Consider the following 24,901-nt stretch of genomic DNA (forward strand, 5'->3'; position numbering starts at 1 on the left):
TCCCCCCAAAAAATCCACAAAAAATCCACAAAAAATTCTAAAAAAATTCCACTTTATTCCCACGGCTCTGGGGACGTTTGGGGACACTTGGGGACACTTGGGGACGTCAGGGGGGTGGCAGAGGGGGCGGCTCCTCCTCGTCGGAGTCGAACTCGGCGTTGGCGTCCTTGACCCAATTCCCAGCGGGGTCCTGGATCCAGCCCTGGCTGCAGAAAGGGAAAAAATTGGAATTTTTGGGGGATTTTTTTTGAGATTTATTTTTTTTTTTTTTTTGAGGGATTTATGGAGATTTTTTTGGGGATTTTTTTGGGATTTTTTTGGGATTTTTTGGGATTTTTTTGGGATTTTTTGGGGATTTTTTGGGATTTTTTGGGATTTTTTTGGGATTTTTTTGGGGATTTTTTTGGGATTTTTTTGGGATTTTTTGGGGATTTTTTGGGATTTTTTTCGGGATTTTTTGGGATTTTTTTGGGATTTATTTAAAATTTTTTTGAGGATTTTGGGAAGATTTTTTGGGATTTTTTAAAAAAAATTTTGGGGGGGGTTTGGGGATTTTTTTTATTTTTTAAAGGATTTTTTTTTATTTTTAAAGCATTTTTTTTGGGATTTTTTTGGGATTTATTTAAAAATTTTTGGAGGATTTTAGGAGCATTTTGTGGGATTTATTTTGAAATTTTTGGGGCGATTTTTTCTTTTATTTTTGGGGATATTTTTGGGATTTTTGTGGGGATTGTTTTTTATTTTTGGGAAGATCTAAAGCTGATTTTTAAGGGACTTCTTAGCTTTGTTTTTTTTTATTTTTTGGGATATTTTTGAGATTTTTTACAGGACTTTTTGGGGATTTTTTGGAATATTTAAGGCTGATTTTTATGGATTTTTGGGGGAGATTTTTTTATTTTTTGGGGAGATATTTTTGGGATTTTTTTGGGGATTTTTGGGGATCTTTTAGGGATTTTTGTGGGGATTTTTTTTGGATTTTTGGGAAGATCTAAAGCTGATTTTTATGGGACTTCTTGGATTTGTTTTTAACTTTTTGGGATATTTTTGGGATTTTTGTACAGGATTGTTTTTGTATTTTGGGGAATATTTAAGGCTGATTTTTATGGATTTTTTGGGCAGATTTTTTTGTTTTTTCGGGATATTTTTGGCATTTTTCAGGGGATTTTTGTGGGGATTTTTTTGGAATTTTTGGGAATATCTAAAGCTGATTTTTCTGGAACTTCCTGGCTTTGTTTTTTTAAATTTTTTTTTATATTTTTGAGATTTTTTTCCCCCCAAACCCCCAGGGCTGGACTCACCTGCGCAGGTTCAGGTGGTGCCGAAGGAGCCGGAGCCGCTCGGGGCTGGGCCCTGGGGAAATCTGGGAATTCTTTTGGGAAATCTGGGAATTCTTTTGGGAAATTTGGGAATTCTTTTGGGAAATTTGGGAATTCTGTTTGGAAATCTGAGAATTCTCTTCACAAATCCCGGGATTTTCTTTCCTTCCCGCTTTGTTTTCCTTGGGAACACCTGGGGGAGGCAGGAAGGGGCTGCTGGGAATTGCAGGAATTGGGAATTTCCTTGGAAAAACCCCTGGAATAATTCCCATTAAAATCCCATGGAATTCCCATAAAAAACCCTGGAATAATTCCCATAAAACCCCTGGAATAATTCCCATAAAAATCCCATGGAATTCCCATAAAACCCCTGGAATAATTCCCATAAAACCCCCTGGAATTCCCATAAAAATCCCATGGAATTCCCATTAAAATCCCATGGAATTCCCATAAAACCCCCTGGAATAATTCCCATAAAACCCCCTGGAATTCCCATAAAACCCCCTGGAATTCCCATAAAAATCCCATGGAATTCCCATAAAAAACCCTGGAATAATTCCCATAAAACCCCCTGGAATTCCCATAAAAACCCCTGGAATAATTCCCTGAAATTCCCATAAATCCCCTGGAATTTGGGGGGATTTCTCACCCTCTCTGTGTGTGTGGATTTCAGGATTCCTGGACAAATTTTGGGAATTTTTTGGGATCCTGGAGCTCTTTGTCCTGGGAGGGGGAGAAGGGATTTGAGGGGATGAATCCCAAAAAATTCCCAGATTTTTTTTCATTATTATTTCCATTTTTTTTCCCATTTTCTCCTGTTTTTCACATTTTTCCCTCAGTGTCCCCAATGTCCCCAATGATGTCCCAGTGTCCCCAGTGTCCCCAATGTCCCCAGTGTCCCCAATGTCCCCAATGTCCCCAATGTCCCAATGTCCCCATGTCCCCCCAGTGTCCCCAGTGATGTCCCCAGTGTCCCCTCAGTGTCCCCAATGTCCCCAAACCCCCAGTGATGTCCCCAATGTCCCCAATGATGTCCCAGTGTCCCCAGTGTTCCCAATGTCCCCATTGTCCCCAATCCCCATGTGTGTCCCCAATGTCCCCAATATCCCCAATGTCCCATTGATGTCCCCACTGTCCCCATGTCCCCAATGTCCCCATGTCCCTCCAGTGTTCCCAGTGTCCCCAATGTCCCCATGTTCCCAGTGTCCCCCCAGTGTCCCCAGTGATGTCCCCAATGTCCCCTCAGTGTCCCTCACGCTCTCCTGCAGCAGGGGCTGTACGGGGCCGAGGGCAGCAGAGCGCTCCGGGCCAGGCGGCGAGTGCGGGCCAGCAGGGGGGCCTGGGGACACACAGGGGACAGGGAGGGGACAGGGAGGGGACAGGGAAGGGACAGGGAGGGGACAGGGACACGCCCAGGTGAGGCCACGCCCACTCAGGAACACAAACACCCAGGCCACGCCCACCCGTGAACTGCAACTGAGGCCACGCCCACATCGAACCACACCCACATAGGCCACGCCCATATCGAACCACCTCCTGAGGCCACGCCCACATCCAGCCATACCCGCAGAGGCCACGCCCACATCGAACCACACCATCAGAGGCCACGCCCACATCGAACCACACCCTCAGAGGCCACGCCCACTTTGAACTACACCCACGGAGGCCACGCCCACCTGCAGGGTCGGGGTCACCGCCGGGGTCACCTGGGGTCCCTCAGGGGTCACCTGGGCTGAGCGGGGCCGGCCGTAGGAACGCTGCAGGCCTGGGGACACAGGGGACAGATGGGGACAGGGGGGACACTGTGGGGACAGGGAGGGGACAGAGGGGACAGAAAGGGGACAGAGAGACAAGGACAGGACAGGTGACACGAGGACACAGATGACACAGGGACAGGACAGATGACACAGGAACAGACACAGACACAGGTGATGCAGGGACAGGTCACACGGGGTCAGGTGACACATGGACACGTGACACAGACACAGGTGACACAGGGACATGTGACACAGGCACAGGTGACACGGGGACCCCGCACTCACTGTCCAGGTGCTTCCTGCCCGCCCTGTGCAGCACCAGCGTCTGCAGAGTGTCACACACGGGCCGGTGGGGACACAGCGAGCACGCCAGCCTGGGGACAGCGAGGGGATACTGTGGTGGCACCGTGGTGACACCTTGGGGACACCAGGGGACAGCAGGGGACCCTCACCTGCCGTCACGCAGCAGCAGCGCCTCGTCCTCGGGGATGGCGCTGGCCAGCAGCTCGGCCACACGGCGCTTCTGGGGACAGCAGGGCCACCCCGGGGTCACCCAAACTGTCCCCACACTGTCCCCGCTTGGCAAAGGGGACACCCCCGGGAAGGGCTGAGGGGACACCAAGGGACACCCAGGGAAGGGTTGGGGGTCCCAGCGGGGTCAGGGAAGGGCTCAGAGGGGACCTCGAGGGGACACCAAGGGACACCCAGGGAAGGCCTCAGGGAACCCGAGGGGTTCAGGCCGCGCCCCGGGGGTGGCGCGGGGAGGGCGGGGCTGGGGCTGAGGGTGCCGGGGATCCCCGGGGGGTGCCCGGGGAGGGATCCCGGGGGGTCCCGGCCCCACCTGCAGCGCCCCGAGCGGGCCCGGGTCGCTCTCGTCGCGCTTAAAGGACATGGCGGCTCCCGCTAGGCCGCGATCACCATGGCAACCGCCGCCGCCGCTTCCGGGGAGCCCTTCCCAGCGGGCAGTGCGCGGGAGATGCGACCAATCAGCGAGCGCCCCGCGCGGGCCCCGCAGCATGACGGGAGTTGTAGTTCAAGCGCGGGAAGGCTCGGTGAGAATGGCGGCGGGGGCGGCCCGTGCAGAACTACAACTCCCAGAAGGCGCCGCGCGGCCGCGCCGGTTCGGAGGGGCCCGGGCCGAGCGCGCCCCATGAGCGGCGGGGCCGGGCCCGACCCGCAGCCCCGGGCGGGCCATGGCGGGGAGCGGCCGAGCCGGGGCGGCCCCGGCCCCGCGGGAGCACCGCCTGCAGCCCGGGGACACCCTGCCGGGGCTGGCGCTGCGCTACGGGGTGACGGTGAGCGGGGACACCGGGGGGACACGGCGGGGAGGGGAGGGGGCCGCAGGGGTCATCCCGGGGTGGCATGGCCCGGTTCGGTTCGCTCGCGCGTCCTGGGCTGTGTCCCCATCCCTGTCCTGGGCTGTGTCCCCATCCCTGTCCCTCTCCTGTTCCCCCATCCCATCCTTGTCTCTGTCCCCATCCCCTCCCTGTCATTATCTTGGTCCCATCCCTGTCCCTCTCCTGTCCCCATCCCTGTCCCCATACTGGTCCCATTCCATCCCTGTCCCAATCCCCATCCCGTTCTGTTCCGTCCCGTCCCATTCCATAAATCCCTGTTCAATCCCGTCCCCATCCCTATCCCCAAATCCCATCCCATCAATCCCATCCCAATCCCACCCCAAATCCAACCCCAATCCCTATTCCCCAATCCCATCCCAATTCCATCCCTGTCCCCCAATGCCATCGCAATCCCCCAATGCCATCCCATCAATCCCATCCCAAATCCAACCCCAATTCCACCCAAATCCAATCTCAATACCACTCCAATCCCATCCCAATCCCATCCCAATTCCATCCTTGTCTCTCAATGCCATCTCATCAATCCCATCCCAATCCCACCCCAATCTAATCCCAAATCCCACCCCAAACTCATCCCAATCCCACCCCAAATCCCAATACCCCCATCCCATCTCAATCCCACGCCAATCCCATCCCAACCCCATCCCATCCATCCCATCCCAATCCCAACCCAATCCCAACCCCAAATCCAATCCCATCCAAATCCCATCCCAATCCCACTCCAACCCCAACCCCAAATCCACCCCAAATCCAATCTCAAACCCACCCCAATCCAATCCCAAATTTCACCCCAACTCCAAATCCAATCCCATCCCAATCCCAACCCCAAATCCAATCCCAAATCCCAATCCAATCCCAACCCCAATACCATCCCAATCCCGCCCCAAATCCCAATACCCCCATCCCATCAATCCCACCCCAATCCCACCCCAATCCCAAATCCAATCCCAATCCCCACCCCAACCCCATCCCAAATCCCAATCCCACCCCAACCCCAATCCCAAATCCCAAATCCAATCCCCAATCCCAACCCCAATTCCAAATCCAATCCCACCCCCAATCCCACCCCATCCCAAATCCCAATCCCAACCCCAAATCCAATCCCAAATCCAATCCTAACCCCAAATCCAATCCCAAATCCCAACCCCAATCCCCACCCCAACCCCATCCCAAATCCCAATCCAATCTCACTCCCACCCCAATCCCAGCCCCAATCCCAACCCCAAATCCCACCCCAAATCCAATCCCAAATCCCAACCCCAATCCCAATCCCAACCCCAAACTCAATCCCAAATCCCAATCCAATCTCACCCCAACTCCAAATCCAAACCTAAATCCCAATCCAATCCCAAATCCCATCCCAAATCCCAACCCCATCCCAAATCCCAACCCCATCCCAAATCCCATCCCAAATCCCAATCCCAAATCCCAATCCAATCCCAACCCCAATCCCATCAATCCCACCCCAAATCCAATCCCAAATCCCAACTCCATTTCAATCCCACCCCAAATCCAACCCCAATCCCCACCCCAACCCCATCCCAAATCCAATCCCATCCCAATCCCAACCCCAAATCCAACCCCAAATCCCAACCCCAAATCCCAAATCCCAACCCCAAATCCCAAATCCCGGCAGATGGAGCAGATCCAACGCGCCAACCGCCTCTACTCGTCCGACACCATTTTCCTGAAACCCTCCCTGCTCATCCCCGCGCCCTGCCCGGGCCCCCAGCGCCTCCCTGGGGACGTTCCCGGGGATGGGGACATCCCTGGGGACATCCCTGGGGACGGGGACATCCCTGGGGACATCCCTGGGGACACCCCCGGGCCCTCCCGCCGCGACCTCACGGCCTCGGATTTCCTGCGGCGCCTGGACGCGGAGATCGGGCGCTCCAAGGAGGCGGCGCAGCAGCTGCAGAGCCACAGTGACAGGTGGGAACTGGGGGGACTGGGATGAACTGGGAGGGAACTGGGCCAAACTGGGAGGGAAATTTGGGAAAAATTTGGGAAAAATTTGGGTAAAAATTGGAGGAAATTTGGGGTGAAATTTGGGGTTTCTTGGCTGCTCCAAGGAGATGGGGCAGTGGTTCCAGAGCCAAAATATCAGGAGGGAACTGGTCTGAACTGGGCTGAACTGGGAGGGAACTGGGGGCAAACTGGGAGGGAAATTTGGGGGAAATTTGGGCAAAATTTGGGTAAAAATTGGAGGAAATTTGGGGTGAAATTGGGGTTTCCTGGCTGCTCCAAGGAGGCAACACAGCAGCTCCAGAGCCAGAATAGCAGTTGGGAACTGGGCTGAACTGGTCTGAACTGGGATGAACTGGGAGAGAACTGGGCCAAACTGGGAGGGAACTGGGGAAAAAATCTGGGGAAAAATTGGGGAAAAAATCAGGGAAATTTGGGGTTTCTTGGTTGCTCCAAGATGGGGCACCACAGCAGCTCCAGAGCTGAAATAGCAGGGGGGAACTGGGATGAACTGGGATGAACTGGGAGGGGAACTGGGGCAAACTGGGAGGGAACTGGGAGGGAAATTTGGGAAAAATTTGGGATAAAATCCAGATAAAATTGAGATAAAATCGAGATAAAATTGAGATGAAATCGAGATGAAATTGACATAAAATTGAGATGAAATTGAAATGAAATTGAGATGAAATTGGCATAAAATTGGGATAAAATCAAGATTAAATTGAGATAAATTTGGGATAAAATTGTGATTAAATTGAGATAAAATTGGGATAAAACTGAAATAAAATGGAAATAAAATTGAGATAAAATCAAGATAAAATTGAGATAAAATTGGGATAAAACTGAGATAAAATTGAGATAAAATTGAGATTAAATCGAGATCAAACTGAGCTAAACCAGGCCCAGCAAGGCTGGAGCTGGGAGCGTGGCCTGGGGTGGTGGCAGTGCCACTCTGGTGTCACTGTGTGTCCCTGGGGTGGTGACAGTGCCACTCTGGTGTCACTGTGTGTCCCCACAGCCCCGGGGGTGGTGGCAGTGCCACCCTGGTGTCACTGTGTGTCCCCACAGCCCCGGGGGTGGTGGCAGTGCCACCCTGGTGTCACTGTGTGTCCCCACAGCCCCGGGGGTGGTGGCAGTGCCACCCTGGTGTCACTGTGTGTCCCCACAGCCCTGGGGGTGGCCCTGTCCCCGTGTCCCCCCGGGGGGCCCGGCTGGGACCTCGACCCCTGACCAGGACACCGAGAGCGGCGGCGCTGAGGGACAGCGAGGACGAGATCTTCACCTTGTGACAACAGGGACATCAATGGGACATTGGGGACACTGGGGACATCAATGGGACAGCGAGGACGAGATCTTCACCTTGTGACACTGGGGACATCAGTGGGACATTGGGGACATCACTGGGACATTGGGGACATCACTGGGACATTGGGGACAGCGAGGACGAGATCTTCACCTTGTGACATTGGGGACATCAGTGGGACACTGGGGACATCAATGGGACATTGGGGACATCAATGGGACAGCGAGGACGAGATCTTCACCTTGTGACAATGGGGACATCAATGGGGACACTGAAATGGGACATTGGGGACATCAGGGACAGCAAGGATGAGATCTTCACCTTGTGACAACAGGGACACTGGGGACACTGGGGACATCAATGGGACATTGGGGACATCAGTGGGACAGCGAGGACGAGATCTTCACCTTGTGACATTGGGGACATCACTGGGACATTGGGGACAGCGAGGACGAGATCTTCACCTTGTGACATTGGGGACATCAGTGGGACACTGGGGACATCAGGGACAGCGAGGACGAGATCTTCACCTTGTGACACTGGGGACATTGGGGACACTGGGGACATCAATGGGACACTGGGGACATTGGGGACAGCGAGGACGAGATCTTCATTTTGTGACATTGGGGACATCAATGGGGACATTGGGGACATCAGTGTGACACTGAAATGGGACATTGGGGACGTCAGGAACAGCGAGGACGAGATCTTCACTTTGTGACATTGAAATGGACACTGGGGACATTGGGGACAAGATCTTCACCTTGTGCCACTGGGGACATTGAAATGGACACTGGGGACACCACGGCTGTGACATTGGGGACACCAAGAACAGGACACCAAGGACACCTGGGATGTGACATCAAGGACACCAAGAACCCGACCCTGGGGACACCCAGGAGGTAACACTGAAGACACCAGGAAGTGCCACCAGGAGGTGACACCAGAAGTGACACCAGAGGTGCCACCGCTCCTCCCCGACCGTGCCAAGGACCCTGAGGGGACAAGGGGACATTGGGGCAGTGTCCTGCTGTCCCCTCCTGTCCCTGCTGTCCCCTCCTGTCCCTTGTGGCTGAAGGGCCACTCCCGGGGAACTGGGAGCCCTGGGGACAGGGACAGGGACAGGGGACAGGGACAGGGACAGGGGACAGGGACAGGGACAGGGGACAGGGACAGGGACAGGGGACAGGGACAGGGGACAGGGGACAGGGACAGGGACAGGGACGGTGCCACCTCCCCGCCACCAGCTTGTAAATAAACCGGAGCATTGTCACCCGGCTCGGCTTTGTCACCCCCTGGGGACAGTGTCACACACTCAGGGACAGTGCCACACCCCTTTGGGACAGTGCCACACACCCAGGATATTGTCACACCTCTGGGGACAGTGCCACACAGCCAGTACATTGTCACATACCCTGGGGACATTGTCACACCCTGGGGACATTGTCACATACCCAGGGACAGTGTCACACACCCAGGACATTGTCACAGCCTGCAGACACAGTGTCACCCTCTCAGGGACAGTGTCACACCCTCAGGGACAGTGTCACACACTTGGGTACAGTGCCACACACCCAGGGACAGTGTCACACCCCTTTAGGACAGTGTCCCACCTCTTGGAGACATTGTCACAGCCTGGGGACAGTGCCACACACCCAGGATATTGTCACACAGCCAGGACATTGTCACATACCCTGGGGACACGGTGACATCCCCTGGACAGTGCCACCCACCCCTGGGGACATTATCACACCTCTCGGGGACAGTGTCACACACCCACAACATTGTCACATACCCTGGGGACAGTGTCACATATCCAGGACAGTGTCACACCCCTGGGGACATTGTCACATCCCTTTGGGACAGTGCCACACACCCAGGACATTGTCACACCCTGGGGACAGTGCCACACACCCAGGGACATTGTCACAGCCTACAGACACAGTGGCATCCCCGGGACAGTGTCACACACCCAGGGACATTGTCACACCCCTTGGGGACAGTGTCACCCTCTCAGGGACAGTGTCACACACCTGGGTACAGTGCCACACACCCAGGGACATTGTCACCCTCTCAGGGACATTGTCCCACCTCTTGGAGACATTGTCACACACCCTGGGGACATTGTCACACACCCAGGACATTGTAACATACCCTGGGGACAGTGTCACATATCCAGGACAGTGTCACACCCCTGGGGACAGTGCCACACAGCCAGGACATCGTCACATACCCTGGGGACATTGTCACCCTCTCAGGGACAGTGCCACACACCCAGGACATTGTCACACCTCTGGGGACAGTGCCACACACCCAGGGACATTGTCACACACCCAGGACATTGTAACATACCCTGGGGACAGTGTCACATATCCAGGACAGTGTCACACCCTGGGGACAGTGCCACACACCCAGGGACAGTGTCACACCCCTTTGGGACAGTGTCACACACCCAGGGACATTGTCACCCTCTCAGGGACATTGTCACACCCTGGGGACAGTGCCACACACCCAGGACAGTGTCACCCTCTCAGGGACAGTGCCACACACCCAGGACAGTGTCACACCCCTGGGGACATTGTCACATACCCAGGGACAGTGCCACACACCCTGGGGACAGTGTCACACCTCTGGGGACAGTGTCACACACCCAGGACATTGTCACATACCTGGGTACAGTGTCACACCCCTGGGGACAGTGCCACACACCTTGGGACAGTGTCCCACCTCTTGGAGACATTGTCACACACCGTGGGGACACTGTCACACACCCAGGGACTTTTTCACACCCCTGGGGACATTGTCACCCTCTCAGGGACATTGTCACACCCAGGACATTGTCACACCCAGGACATTGTCACACCCAGGACATTGTCACACCTCTTGGAGACATTGTCACAGCCTGGGGACACGGTGACATCCCCAGGACAATGTCACACCCCTGGGGACAGTGTTACCCTCTCAGGAACAATGTCACACCCCCTGGTGACAGTGTCACAGCCTTTGGGGACAGTGTCACCCTCCCAGGGACAGTGCCACCCCTGCCCCACCCCCAGAGCATTTTGGGGACACAGCCCCGGAATTCCTGAACCCCAAATCCCAGAAAATAAATCCCAAAAATCCCATTAAAAATCCCAAAAATCCCATAAAATAAATCCCATACAGAAAATCCAGAATTTTTTTTGGAGGAAATCCCAGAATTTTGAGGGAAAAAACCTGAAATTTTAAGGAAAAAAATCAGTAATTTTTTTTGAAAATCAGGAATTTTGGGGAGCAAAAATCCAGGATTTTTTGGGGTGGAAATCCTGAAATTTTAAGGGAAAAAATGTGGAATTTTATGGAAAAAATCCAGGATTTTGAGGGGAAAAATCTGAAATTTTTGAGGAAAAAAAATCAGGAATTTGTTTTAAAATCCAGGAATTTTGAGGGAAAAAGTCTGGAATTTTGAGGGAAAAAATCAGGAATTTTTGAGGAAAAATCCAGGATTTTTGGGGTGGAAATCCTGAAATTTTAAGGGAAAAAATCTGGAATTTTGAGGAATAAAACAGGAATTTTTTTAGAGGAAATCCCAGAATTTTGAGGGAAAAAAACCTGAAATTTTAAGGAAAAAAATCTGGATTTTTGAGGAAAAACACAGAATTTTTTGGGGAGAAATCCAGGATTTTTTGGGGTGGAAATTCTGAAATTTTAAGGGAAAAAATCCAGAAATTTGGGGAAAAATCCAGAATATTTTTAAGAGGAAATCCCAGAATTTTAAGGGAAAAAATCAGAAATTTTGAGGTAAAAAATCCAGGAATTTGAGGGAAAATCCAGATTTTTTTTTAGAGGAAATCCCAGAATTTTGAGGAAAAAAACCTGAAATTTTAAGGAAAAAAATCAGGACTTTTTTTTTTAAATCCAGGAATTTTGAGGGAAAAAATCTGGAATTTTAAGGGAAAAAATCTGGAATTTTAAGGGAAAAAAAATCCAGGAATTTGGGGAAAAATCCAGAATTTTTTTTGAGGAAATCCCAGAATTTTGAAGGAAAAAACCTGAAATTTTAAGGGAAAAAATCAGGAATTTTTTTTGAAAATCAGGAATTTTGGGGGGAAAAATCCAGGATTTTTTGGGTGGAAATCCTGAAATTTTAAGGGAAAAAATCCAGAAATTTAAGGAAAAATCCAGGATTTTGAGGGAAAAAAATCTGGAATTTTAAGGGAAAAAATCAGGAATTTTTGAGGGAAAAATCTGGAATTTTAGAGAAAAACATCCAGGATTTTTTTTGAGAAATCCTGAAATTTTAAGGAAAAAAATCTGGAATTTTGAGGAAAAAATCCAGAATTTTAAGGGAAAAAATCAGGAATTTTTTAGGAAAATCCAGGATTTGGGGAGCAAAAATCCAGGATTTTTTTGGGGTGGAAATCCTGAAATTTTAAGGGAAAAAAATCTGGAATTTTATGGAAAAAATCCAGAATTTTTTTTAGGAAATCCCAGAATTTTGAGGGAAAAAAATCTGAAATTTTGAGGTAAAAAATCCAGGAATTTGTGGAAAAAAACAGGAATTTTTTTAGAGGAAATCCCAGAATTTTAAGGGAAAAAACCTGAAATTTTAAGGAAAAAAATCAGAAATTTTTGAGGAAAAATCCAGGATTTTTGGGGGGGAAATCCTGAAATTTTAAGGGAAAAAATTTGGAATTTTTGGAAAAAATCTAAGATTTTGAGGGAAAAAAATCTGGAATATTGAGAGAAAAAATAGGATTTTTTGAGGGAAAATTCAGGAATTCTGAGGAAAAAAATCCAGGATTTTGGAGGGGAAATCTGAAATTTTGAGGGAAAAAAATCTGGAATTTTGAGGGAAAAAATCCAGGAATTTGGGGAAAAATCCAGATTTTTTTTGAGGAAATCACAGAATTTTAAGGGAAAAAACCTCAAATTTTAAGGAAAAAAATCAGAAATTTTTAAGGAAAAACCCAGAATTTTTTGGGGAAAAATCCAGGATTTATTTTCATTTTTCTGTGGGGGGTAAATCCCGGGATTGTGGGGGTGCCACCCCCCGATTGTCACCGTGTCACCCCCCCATTGTCCCCAGGGGTATTTACATGGGCAGGGTGGGGGAGGGCAGTACGTACATATTTATAGGATTTTTTTTGGGGGTTTTTGTTGTTTTTTTGGGGTGAAAAAAGGGGAAATTCCCAACAAAGTGCATCTGTCCGTCCGTCTGTCCGTCTGTCCGGGGGGGTTCCCCAGTGGAACGTTCCGGAATTCCCAGCGGGGGTGGGGGGAGGGGAGGGAAAGTCCAGCCCGTCCCCCCCCCGCCCGGGTTAGAGGTGGGAGGGGCTGGCCCAGCCTGGGGGAGTAAAAATAAAGAGAATTAATGGGGATTAATGGGGATTAATGGGGGAAATAACAGGGAAATTAATGGGAATAATGGGGGAATTAATGGGGAATGAATGGGAATTAATGGGAAATAACGGGGGATTAATGGGAAATAATGGGGAATTAATGGGAAATTAATGGAAATAATGGGGGAATAATGGGGGATTAAGGGGGGATTAATGGGGGATTAATGAGGGGAATAATGGGAATTAATGGGGGATTAATGGGGGAATTAATGGGAATAATGGGGGAATTGATAGAGAAAATAGTGGGAATAGTGGGGGAATTAATAGGAAATAATGGGGAATTAATGGGAATTAATGGGGGAGTTAATGGGAATAATGGGGGGATTAATGGGAATTAATGGGGGAATTAATGGGGGAATTAATGGGAATAATGGGGGATTAATGAGAATTAATGGGGGAAATAATAGGGAAATTAATGGAAATAATGAGGGAAAAAAAGGGGAATTAATGGGGGAATTAATGGGAAATAATGGGGGAATTAATGGGGGAATAATGAGAATTAATAGGGGAATTAATGGGGGAATTGATGGGGGATTAATGGGGATTAATGAGGGATTTAATGGGGGATTAATGGGAATAATGGGGGAATTAATGGGAATTAATGGGAAATAATGAGGGAAATAATGGGAATTAATGGGGGATTAATGGAAATAATGGGGGATTAATGGGGGAATAATGGGAGATTAATGGGAATAATGTAGGAATTAATGGGGGAATTAATGGGGAATTAATGGGGGATTTAATGGGGGAAATAATAGGGGAAATAATGGGGAATTAATGGGAAATTAATGGGAATTAATATGGGAATAATGGGGTATTAATGGGGGATTAATGGGGGATTAATGAGGGGAATAATGGGAATTAATGGGGGATTAATGGGGGAATTAATGGGAATAATGGGGGAATTGATAGAGAAAATAGTGGGAATAATGGGGGAATTAATAGGAAATAATGGGGAATTAATGGGAAATTAATGGGAATTAATATGGGAATAATGGGGGGATTAATGGGAATTAATGGGGGATTAATGGGGGAATTAATGGGGAATTAATGGGGAATTAATGAGGGACTAATGGGAAATAATGGGGGAATAATGGGGAAAATAATGGGGGAATTAATGGGGGAAATAATAGGGGAAATAATGGGGGAATTAATGGGGAAATAGTGGGAATAATGGGGGGATTAATGGGGAAGTAATGGAAAATAATGAGGAATTAATTGGGGAATTAATGGGAACAATGGGAGAATAATGGGGGAAATAATGGGGGAATTAATGGGGGAAATAATGGGGGAATTAATGGGGAATTAATGGGGAATTAATGGGGAATTAATGGGGGAATTAATAGGGAAATTAATGGGGGATTAATGGGGATTAATGGGGGAATTAATGGGGAATTAATGGGAATTAATGGGGGAATTAATGGGAATAATGGATTAATGGGGAATTAATGGGGGATTAATGGGAAATAATGGGGGGAATAATGGGAATTAATGGGGGAATTAATGGGGAAATAATGGGGGATTAATGGGAAATTAATGGGAATAATGGGGGAATAATGGGGGATTAATGGGGGAATTAATGGGGGATTAATGGGAATTAATTGGGGATTAATGGGAATTAATGGGAGATTTATGGGGGAATTAATGGGAATTAATGGGGGAATTAATGGGAAAATTAATGGGAATAATGGGGAATTAATGGGAGTTAATGAGGGATTTAATGGGAAATTAATGGGGGAATAATGGGGGATTAATGGGAATAATGGGGGAATTAATGGGGGAATTAATGGGGGATTAATGGGAATTAATGAGGGATTAATGGGGGAATAACAGAAATAATGGGGGAATAATGGGGGATTAATGGGGGAATTTATGGGAAATAATGGGGAATTAATGGGGGAATTAATAAGTAAATTAATGGTGAAATAATGGAAATAATGGGGGAATAATGGGGAGAATAATGGAATTAATGGGAAATAATGGGAAATAATGGGGGAATTAATGGCGGTGACACTGGGGTGACATTCAGGGTGACACTGAGGTGACATTCAGGGTGACATTCAGGGTTGACACTCAGGGTGACACTGGGGTGACACTGGGGTGGCTCTCACCTGTGCCAGGGGTGGCAGTCCCAGTCCCAGTCCCAGTCCCAGTCCCAGTCCCAGGTTGTCCCCGCGGGGCTCGGGACGAGCTGGGGGGGGGGCGGGGCCCGCCCGGGGCCGGCGTTGGGGACACTGGGGATGGCATTGGGGACACTGGGGACAGCGTTGGGGACAGTGGGGATGGCGTTGGGGACGTTGGGGACGGCGCCATCACCCCCCGCCAGCGAGCGCAGCAGCTGCCGGTGAGCGGCTTCCAGGGCCTGGGGGGACACGTTGGGGACACGTTGGGGACACGTTGGGGACACTCTGGGGACACGCTGGGGACACTCTGGGGACACGTGGGGTGTCCCTCTCTGTCCCCTTTATGTCCCCTCAGTGTCCCCATTCCAGGATCCCGTTAATGTCCCCATGTCCCCCTGCATGTCCCCTCCATGTCCCCAGTGATGTCCCAATGTCACCATTAATGTCCCAATGTCCCCACTGATGTCCCCAATGTCCCCAGTGTCTCACCATGAGGCTCAGCAGTTCCCCTGTCCCCAATGTCCCCAAGTCCCCATTAATGTCCCCAATATCTCCATATCCCCAGTGATGTCCCCAGTGTCCCCATTAATGTCCCCAATGTCCCCATGTCCCCAATGTCCCCAAGTCTCACCATCAGGCTCAGCAGTTTCCCTGTCCCCATTGATGTCCCCAATGTCCCCAGTGATGTCCCCAATGTCCCCAATGTCCCCATTGATGTCCCCAATGTCCCCAATGTCCCCAAGTCTCACCATCAGGCTCAGCAGTTTCCCTGTCCCCAGTGATGTCCCCAATGTCCCCATTGATGTCCCCAATGTCCCCAATGTCCCCAATGTCCCCATTAATGTCCCCAGGTCTCACCATCAGGCTCAGCAGTTTCCCTGTCCCCAATGTCCCCATCAATGTCCCCAGTAATGTCCCCATTAATGTCCCCAATGTCCCCAGGTCTCACCATCAGGCTCAGCAGTTTCCCCTGTCCCCAGTGTCCCCAGTGATGTCCCCAATGTCCCCATGTCCCCATTAATGTCCCCAATGTCCCCAAGTCTCACCATCAGGCTCAGCAGTTTCCCTGTCCCCAATGTCCCCAATGTCCCCAATGTCCCCATTAATGTCCCCATGTCTCACCATCAGGCTCAGCAGTTTCCCTGTCCCCATTGATGTCCCCATTGATGTCCCCAATGTCCCCAATGTCCCCAAGTCTCACCATCAGGCTCAGCAGTTTCCCTGTCCCCAATGTCCCCAGTGATGTCCCCATGTCCCCATGAATGTCCCCAATGTCCCCATTGATGTCCCCAATGTCCCCAATGTCCCCATTAATGTCCCCAATGTCCCCAAGTCTCACCATGAGGCTCAGCAGTTTCCCCTGTCCCCAATGATGTCCCCAATGTCCCCAGTGATGTCCCCAATGTCCCCAATGTCCCCAAGTCTCACCATCAGGCTCAGCAGTTTCCCTGTCCCCATTGATGTCCCCAGTGATGTCCCCAATGTCCCCATTAATGTCCCCATTGATGTCCCCAATGTCCCCATGTCTCACCATCAGGCTCAGCAGTTTCCCTGTCCCCAATGTCCCCATTGATGTCCCCATTAATGTCCCCATCAATGTCCCCAATGTCCCCAAGTCTCACCATCAGGCTCAGCAGTTTCCCTGTCCCCAATGTCCCCATTGATGTCCCCATTAATGTCCCCATCAATGTCCCCAATGTCCCCAAGTCTCACCATCAGGCTCAGCAGTTTCCCCCGCAGCCCCTCCAGGGTCCCCAGGATCAGCTCCGTGTCCCTGATGTCCCCAGGGATGTCCCCAGGGATGTCCCCAGGGATGTCCCCAGGGATGTCCCCAGGGCCAGCCCTGTCCCCAGGGATGTCCCCAGCGATGTCCCCAACGTCCCCTCCAGGCCGGGGGGGTCCCGTGGGGAGGCTCAGGTAGAAAAAATTCCCTGGAAAAAGGGACAGGGAGGGGACATCAGGGGACACCTGGGGGGGGGTGGCCTTGGTGGCCCCCAGGGGACTCTTGGTGGCCCCCAGGGGACTCTTGGTGGCCCCCAGGGGACTCTTGGTGGCCCTTTTGGGATTTTTGGGGCCTTTTTTGGGATTTTTGGGGCCTTTTGTTGGGTTTTTTGGAGCCCTTTTTGGTATTTTTGGGGCCCATTTTTTGGGATTTTTTTTGGCTCTTTTTGGATTTTTTTGATTTTTTGGAACCCCTTTGTTTTTTGGGACCCTTTTTGGGATTTTTGGAACCTTTTTATTTTTGGGCTCATTTTTTTGGGATTTTTTGGATCCTTTCTGGGATTTTTGGGGCCCATTTTTTGGGTTTTTTGGGATTTTTGGAACCCTTTTATTTTTGGGGCCCTTTTTGGGATTTTTGAGGCCCCTTTTTGGGATTTTGGGATTTTTGGAACCCTTTTACTTTGGGACCCATTTTTTGGTATTTTTGGGGCCCCTTTTTGGGATTTTGGGATTTTTGGAACCCTTTATGTTTTGGGGCCCATTTTTTGGGATTTTTTGGATCCTTTCTGGGATTTTTGGGACCCCTTTTTAGGATTTTTGGAACCCTTTTATTTTGGGGCTCATTTTTTTGGATTTTTGGGCCCCTTTTTGGGATTTTGGGTTTTTTGGAACCCTTTAATTTTGGGCCCATTTTTTTTGATTTTTGGGCCCTTTTTGGATTTTTTTTTATTTTTTGGGACCCTTTAATTTTGGCCCCATTTTTTTGGATTTTTTGGAGCCCTTTTTGGTATTTTTGGCCCCATTTTTTGGGATTTTTTTGGGCCCTTTCAGGAATTTTTGGGATTTTTTTTTTTTTTTTTGGGGAGGGGGCGTTACCCTCGGCGCTGGCTCCGCCTCCTTCCCGCAGCTCGGGCTCTGATTGGCTGCAGCCGCTCGGGGGCGTGGCCTCCTCTGGCCCCTCCTCCTGGGCTGGGCCCCCCAAAAAAAAGGGGGGGGGGGGGGGGGGGGGGGGGGGGGGAGGGGGAGCAGCCCCACCACCAATTAGCACCCCAATTAGTTAATTAGCATTTCATTAGTTCATCAGCATCCCCTAATTAACACCCCAAATTAATTAGCACCCCAGAAATTAATTAGCACCCCAAAATCAGCGCCCCAAAATTAATTAACACCCAAAATCAGCACCCCAAAATTAATTAACACCCCAAAATCAGCACCCAAAATTAATTAACACCCAAAATTAGCACCCCAAAATTAATTAGCACCCCAAAATTAATTAGCACCCCAAATTAGCACCCCAAAAATCCCCAAAATCAGCAGCCAAAATTAATTAGCACCCCCAAAATCAGCACCCCAAATTAATTAGAAGGCCAAAGTTAATTAGCAGCCAGCAGGCAAAACTGGGATCCCAAAATCAGCACCCCAAAAAATCAACATCCCAAAATCAACATCCCAAAATCAACATCCCAAAATCAACATCCCAAAATCAGCACCCCAAAAAATCAACATCCCAAAATCAACATCCCAAAATTAATCCCAAAAAATCAACATCCCAAAATCAGCACCCCAAAAAATCAACACCCCAAAATTAATCCCAAAATCAACATCCCAAAAAATCAACATCCCAAAATTAACCCCAAAATTAATTCCCAAAATCAACACCCAAAAAAAATCAACCCCCAAAATCAGAATCCCAAAATCAGAATTCCCAAAATCAATTCCCAAAAATCAGCACCCCAAAATCAGCCCCAAACCCCAAAACCCCAAATCAGCACCCAGGGAAGGAGACCCCAAATCTGGGAAGGAGATCCCAAATCCCAAAAAAGAAATGGGAATAAAATCCCAAATCCCAAAAAGGAAAAGGGAACAAAATCCCAAATCCCAAATCCCAAAAAGGAGCAGGGAATAAAATCCCAAATCCCAAACAGGGACAGGGACAGGGACTGAGACCCCAAATCCCAGCAGGGAATTTTCCCATCAATTCCCACCTCAAATCCATCCCAAATTCCCACCCCAAAATCCCCTAAATTCCACCCCAATTCCCATCCCAAAAATCCCAATTCCTGCCCCAAATTCCCATCCCGAAAATCCCAAATCCCATCCCAAAAATCCCAAATCCTGCCCCAAATCCCATCCCAAAATCCCAAATCCCATCCCAAAAATCCCAATTCCTGCCCCAAATCCCATCCCAAAAATCCCAAATCCCATCCCAAAATCCCAATTCCTCCCAAAATCCCATCCCAAAAATCCCAATTCCTGCCCCAAATCCCATCCCAAAAATCCCCAATTCCTACCTTAAATCCCACCCCAAAATTCCCAATTCCCACCCCAAAATCCCAAATCCTCAAAATCCCAAATCCCCAAAATCCCAAATCCCACCCCAAAAATCCCAATTCCTGCCCCAATTCCCACCTCAAAATCCCAAATTCCTCCAAATTCCCACCCCAAAAATCCCAATTCCCACCCCAAAAATCCCAATTCCCACCCCAATTCCCATCCCAAAATTCCCAATTCCCACCCCAAAATCCCAATTCCTGCCCCAATTCCCATCCCAAAAATCCCAAATCCCACCCCAAAAATCCCAATTCCTCCAAATTCCCACCCCCAAAATCCCCAATTCCCACCCCAAATCCCACCCCAAAAATCCCAAATCCCATCCCAAAAATCCCCAAATTCCTCCAAATTCCCACCCCAAAAATCCCAATTCCTCCAAATTCCCACCCCCAAAATCCCCAATTCCCACCCCAAATCCCACCCCAAAAATCCCAATTCCCACCCCAAAAATCCGAAATCTCACCCCAAAAATCCCAATTCCCACCCCAAATCCCAAAATCCCCAAATCCCCCAAATCCCAAATCCCCCCTTTACCTTTGCGGTTGATTTGGATCCCGTTGGGCTCCGGCCGCTCCGGCCCTTCCTGATGGGATTTTGGGAATTCCTGATGGGATTTTGGGAATTCTTGACCGGATTTTGGGAATTCCTGATGGGATTTTGGGAATTCCTGATGGGATTTTGGGAATTCCTGATGGGATTTTGGGAATTCTTGACCGGATTTTGGGAATTCTTGACCAAACTTTGGGAACTCCTGATGGGATTTTGAGAATTCTTGACCAGACATTGGGAATTCCTGACCAGATTTTGGGAATTCCTGAGCGGATTTTGGGAATTCTTGACCGGATTTTGGGAATTCCTGATGGGATTTTGGGAATTCTTGACCGGATTTTGGGAATTCCTGACCAGACATTGGGAATTCCTGAGCGGATTTTGGGAATTCTTGAGCGGATTTTGGGAATTCTTGACTGGACATCACCAAATCCTGGCTGGACATTGGGAATTCCTGACTGGACACTGAAAAATCCCGACTGGACATTGGGAATTCCCAGCTGGACACAGCTGAATCCTGACTGGACTTTGGGAATTCCTGACCGGACATCACCGAATCCTCACTGGAAGTCACGGAATCGCGGCCGGACGTCGGGAATTCCTGACCGGACATTGGGAATTCTTGGCTGGACATTGGGAATTCTTGGCTGGACATTGGGAATTCTTGGCTGGAAATTGGGAATTCTTGGCTGGACATTGGGAATTCTTGGTTGGAAATTGGGAATTCTTGGTTGGACATTGGAAAATCCCAACTGGATGTGGTTGAATCCTGACTGGACGTCGGAAAATCCCGACCGGATATCGGAAAATCCCGGCTGGACGTCGCAAAATCCTGGCTGGACGTTGGGAATTCCTGGCTGGACATCACCAAATCCCTGCTGGACATTGGAAAATCCTGACTGGACATTGGAAAATCCTGACTGGAGAGCACAGAATCCCAACTGGATGTTGGAAAATCCCGACCAGATTTTGGGAATTCCTGGCTGGAATTTGGGAATTCTTGACTGGACACCGGAAAGTCCTGGTTGGATTTTGGGAATTCCCGGCCGGATTTTAGGAATTCCTGGCTGGATACTGGAAAGTCCTGGTTGGATTTTGGGAATTCCCTGCTGGATTTTGGGAATTCCCTGCTGGATTTTGGGAATTCCTGGTTGGATGGTGTGAGGGTGACGTTGTCGTCGTCGTCGGGGTCGCGGCCCGGCCGGAGCCTCCGGACGATCAGGCGCCGCAGGGTCTCCACTGGGATTGGGATGGGGAAAAAAAAATAATCAGGATGGGGAAAAAAATAATCAGGATTTGGGATTTTACTGAGGGAATAAAGGGATGGAAATCAGGAATTTGGGATTTCCTCCTGATGAAATAAGGGAGGAAAATTTGGGATTTTCCTGAGGGAATGGAGGGATAAAATCAGGAATTTGGGATTTTCCTGAGGGAATGGAGGGATAAAATCAGGAATTTGGGATTTTCCTGAGGGAATGGAGGGATAAAATCAGGAATTTGGGATTTTCCTGAGGGAAAAAAGGATGAAAATCAGGAATTTGGGATTTTCCTGAGGGAATAAAGGATGAAAATCAGGAATTTGGGGTTTTCCTGAGGGAATAAGGAAGGACAATCAGGAATTTAGGATTTTCCTGAGGGAATAAGGGATGGAAATCGGGAATTTGGGATTTCCTGAGGGAATAAGGAAGGACAATCAGGAATTTGGGATTTTCCCCAGGGAATGGAGGATGGAAATCAGGAATTTGGGGTTTCCTAAAGGAATGGAGGGATGGAAATTTGGGGCTTTTCTGAAGGAATAAGGGATGAAAATCAGGAATATGGGGTTTTCCTGAAGGAATAAGGAATGTTACTCAGGTATTTGGGATTTTCCTGAAGTAATAAGGGATGGAAATTGGGAATTTGGGATTTTCCTGAGGGAATAAGGGATGTTACTCAGGAATTTAGGATTTCCTGAAGGAATAACAGATTTCACTCAGTAATTTGGGGTTTCCCCAGGGAATGGAGGGATGTCAATCAGTAATTTGGGATTTTCCCCAGGGAATAAGGAATGGAAATCAATAATTTGGGGTTCCCCCCCAGGCTCTCACCGTCCTCCAGCGCAGCCTCGGCCACTCCGGCTCCCCCCGGGGCTCTGGGCCCCCCCAGGGCCGGGCTGGGCTCGGGGTCCCGCGGGGATTCGGGCTCAGGGTCCCCAATCCCGGCCCCCCCCGGCTCCTGCGGCGCCTCCGGCACGGGAGGGGCCCGGCGCGAGGGCTCGGGGTCACTGCCGGCTGTGGGGACACACAGGGGACATGGGGACACTGCAGGGACACTGGGGACACTGGGGACACTGGGGACAGGGGTGACAGATCCGTACCTGAGGAACAATCCTCGGGCTCAGCCTCGGATCCTCGGGCCGGGGACACGGCGGGGTCGGGCAGCACCAGCCTGGCACGGGCAGCTCCTGTTGTTCCCACTGCTCCCATTCCATTGTTCCCACTGTTCCCAATTCCACTGTTCCCATTGTTCCCATTCCCACTGCTCCCATTCCATTGTTCCCATTGTTCCCATTTCCATTGTTCCCATTCCCATTGTTCCCATTGTTCCCATTCCCATTGTTCCCACTGTTCCCATTCCCAATATTCCCATTCCCATTGTTCCCACTCCCACTGTTCCCATTCCCATTGTTCCCACTGTTCCCATTCCCAATATTCCCATTCCCATTGTTCCCACTCCCACTGTTCCCATTCCCATTGTTCCCACTGTTCCCATTCCCATTGTTCCCATTGTTCCCATTCCCACTGTTCCCATTCCCATTGTTCCGATTGTTCCCATTCCCACTGTTCCCATTGTTCCCAATATTCCCATTGTTCCCATTCCCGCTGTTCCCATTGTTCCCATTGTTCCCATTCCCACCATTCCCATTATTCCCATCCTCATTCCCACCATTCCCACCATTCCCATTATTCCCACCATTCCTGTTTTCCCATTATTCCCATTATTCCTATTCCCATTTTTCCTATTCCCACCATCCCATTATTCCCATTCCCATTTTCCCATTATTCCCATCCCCATTCCCATTTTCCCATTATTCCTATCCCCATTCCCATTTCCATCTTCCCATTATTTCCATCCCTATTCCCATTATTCCCACCACTCCTATTCCCATTTTCTCCATTATTCCCATCATCCCCATTATTCCCCTTCCCATTTCCCCATTATTCCCATTTTTCCTCTTCCCATTATTCCCATTCACACCATTCCCATTATTCCCACCATTCCCATTTTCTCCATTATTCCCATTATTCCCATTCCCACCATCCCCATTCCCATTATTCCCATTATTCCCACCATCCCCACTATTCCCATTATTCCTATTTCCATTCCCACCATTCCCATTACTCCTATTATTCCCATTATTCCCCTTCCCATCTCCCCATTATTCCCCTTATTCCCATTATTCCCATTTTTCCTATTCCCACCATTCCCATTCCCATTACTCCCATTCCCATTTTTCCCATTATTCCCACCATCCACATTATTCCCCATCCCATTTCCCCATTATTCCCATCCCCATTTTCCCATTCCCACCCTTCCCATTATTTCCACTTTTCCTATTCCCACCATTCCCCTAATTCCCATTCCCATTTTCCCACTATTCCCATTTTTCCCATTATTCCTATTTCCATTTTTCCTATTCCCACCATTCCCATTATTCCCATCCCCATTCCCATTATTCCCACCATTCCCATTATTCCCATTTTCCCATTATTCCCATTCCCATTATTCCCATTTTTCCTATTCCCACCATTCCCACTCCCATTATTCCCATTCCCATTTTCCCATTCCCATTCCCATTTTCCCCACCATCCTCATTATTCCCATTCCCATTTTTTCTATTATTCCCATTCCCACCATTCCCATTCCCATTTTTCCTATTCCCCTTATTCCCATTATTCCCATTTTTCCTATTCCCCTTATTCCCATTATTCCCATTATTCCTATTCCCCTTATTCCCATTATTCCCATTATTCCCATTCCTACCATTCCCCTTATTCCCATTATTCCCATTATTCCCATTATTCCCATTATTCCTATTCCCATTTTTCCTATTCCCACCATTCCCATTATTCCCACCACTCCCATTCCCATTTTCTCCATTATTCCCATTCCCACCATCCCCATTCCCATTATTCCCACCATCCCCACTATTCCCATTATTCCCATTCCCATTTTCCCATTCCCATTCCCATTTTCCCCACCATCCCCATTATTCCCATTCCCATTTTTTCTATTATTCCCATTCCCACCATTCCCATTCCCATTTTCCCCACCATTCCCATTATTCCCATTATTCCCATTATTCCCATTCCCACCATTCCCATTTTCCCCATTATTCCCATTATTCCCATCATCCCCATCATCCCCATTATTCCCCTTCCCATTTCCCCATTATCCCTATCTCCATTTTTCCTATTCCCATTATTCCTACCATTCCCATTTTCTCCATTATTCCCATTCCCACCATCCCCATTCCCATTTTTCCCATTATTCCCACCATTCCCACCATTCCCATTCCCAATATTTCCATTCCCACCATTCCCATTATTCACATTATTCCCATTTTTCCTATTCCCACCATTCCCATTTTCTCCACCATTCCCATTATTCCCACCATTCCCATTATTACCATTCCCATTATTCCTTTATTCCCACCATTCCCATTATTCCTAGTTCCATTTTTCCTATTCCCATTATTCCCATTTTCCCATTATTCCTATTCCCATTTTTCCCATTATTCCCATTTTCCCCACCACTCCCATTATTCCCACCATTCCCATTATTTCCATTTTTCCTATTCCCACCATTCCCCTTATTCCCATTCCCATTATTCCCAT

At 49.1% G+C, this 24,901-nt stretch overlaps 3 protein-coding genes across 3 annotated transcripts in view; 1 reads left to right on the top strand and 2 right to left on the bottom strand.

Moving 5' to 3' along the window:
* Positions 1-40: 40 nt before the first annotated feature.
* SCNM1 (sodium channel modifier 1) lies at positions 41-4,112 on the bottom strand. The gene is made up of 8 exons (XM_033082606.1): positions 3,915-4,112; positions 3,526-3,596; positions 3,359-3,447; positions 2,993-3,081; positions 2,573-2,655; positions 1,907-2,039; positions 1,299-1,408; positions 41-206 (listed from the first exon to the last, which is right to left on the bottom strand). Exons 1-8 carry the CDS (start codon positions 4,089-4,091, stop codon positions 107-109), a joined length of 852 nt encoding a protein of 283 aa, XP_032938497.1. The 5' UTR covers positions 4,092-4,112; the 3' UTR covers positions 41-106.
* A 154-nt stretch (positions 4,113-4,266) lies between these two features.
* LYSMD1 (LysM domain containing 1) lies at positions 4,267-8,502 on the top strand. The gene is made up of 4 exons (XM_042780056.1): positions 4,267-4,368; positions 6,068-6,376; positions 7,539-7,689; positions 8,279-8,502. Exons 1-3 carry the CDS (start codon positions 4,267-4,269, stop codon positions 7,683-7,685), a joined length of 558 nt encoding a protein of 185 aa, XP_042635990.1. The 3' UTR covers positions 7,686-7,689; positions 8,279-8,502.
* Positions 8,503-12,645: 4,143 nt separating this feature from the next.
* The window catches only part of ARHGEF11 (Rho guanine nucleotide exchange factor 11), a 74,041-nt gene continuing 61,785 nt past the window's right edge, over positions 12,646-24,901 (bottom strand). The window contains exons 36-42 of the mRNA XM_033082860.2: positions 22,381-22,451; positions 22,112-22,294; positions 20,010-21,263; positions 18,021-18,113; positions 16,917-17,134; positions 15,192-15,442; positions 12,646-13,025 (exon numbers count right to left, since the gene is read on the bottom strand). Coding sequence (XP_032938751.1) covers positions 12,812-13,025; positions 15,192-15,442; positions 16,917-17,134; positions 18,021-18,113; positions 20,010-21,263; positions 22,112-22,294; positions 22,381-22,451 — 2,284 coding nt within the window. The 3' untranslated portion in view covers positions 12,646-12,811. The remainder of the gene's footprint in view (positions 13,026-15,191; positions 15,443-16,916; positions 17,135-18,020; positions 18,114-20,009; positions 21,264-22,111; positions 22,295-22,380; positions 22,452-24,901) is intronic.

This window comes from Catharus ustulatus, chromosome 30, assembly GCF_009819885.2.
Source record: "Catharus ustulatus isolate bCatUst1 chromosome 30, bCatUst1.pri.v2, whole genome shotgun sequence".
Lineage (NCBI taxonomy): Eukaryota > Metazoa > Chordata > Aves > Passeriformes > Turdidae > Catharus > Catharus ustulatus.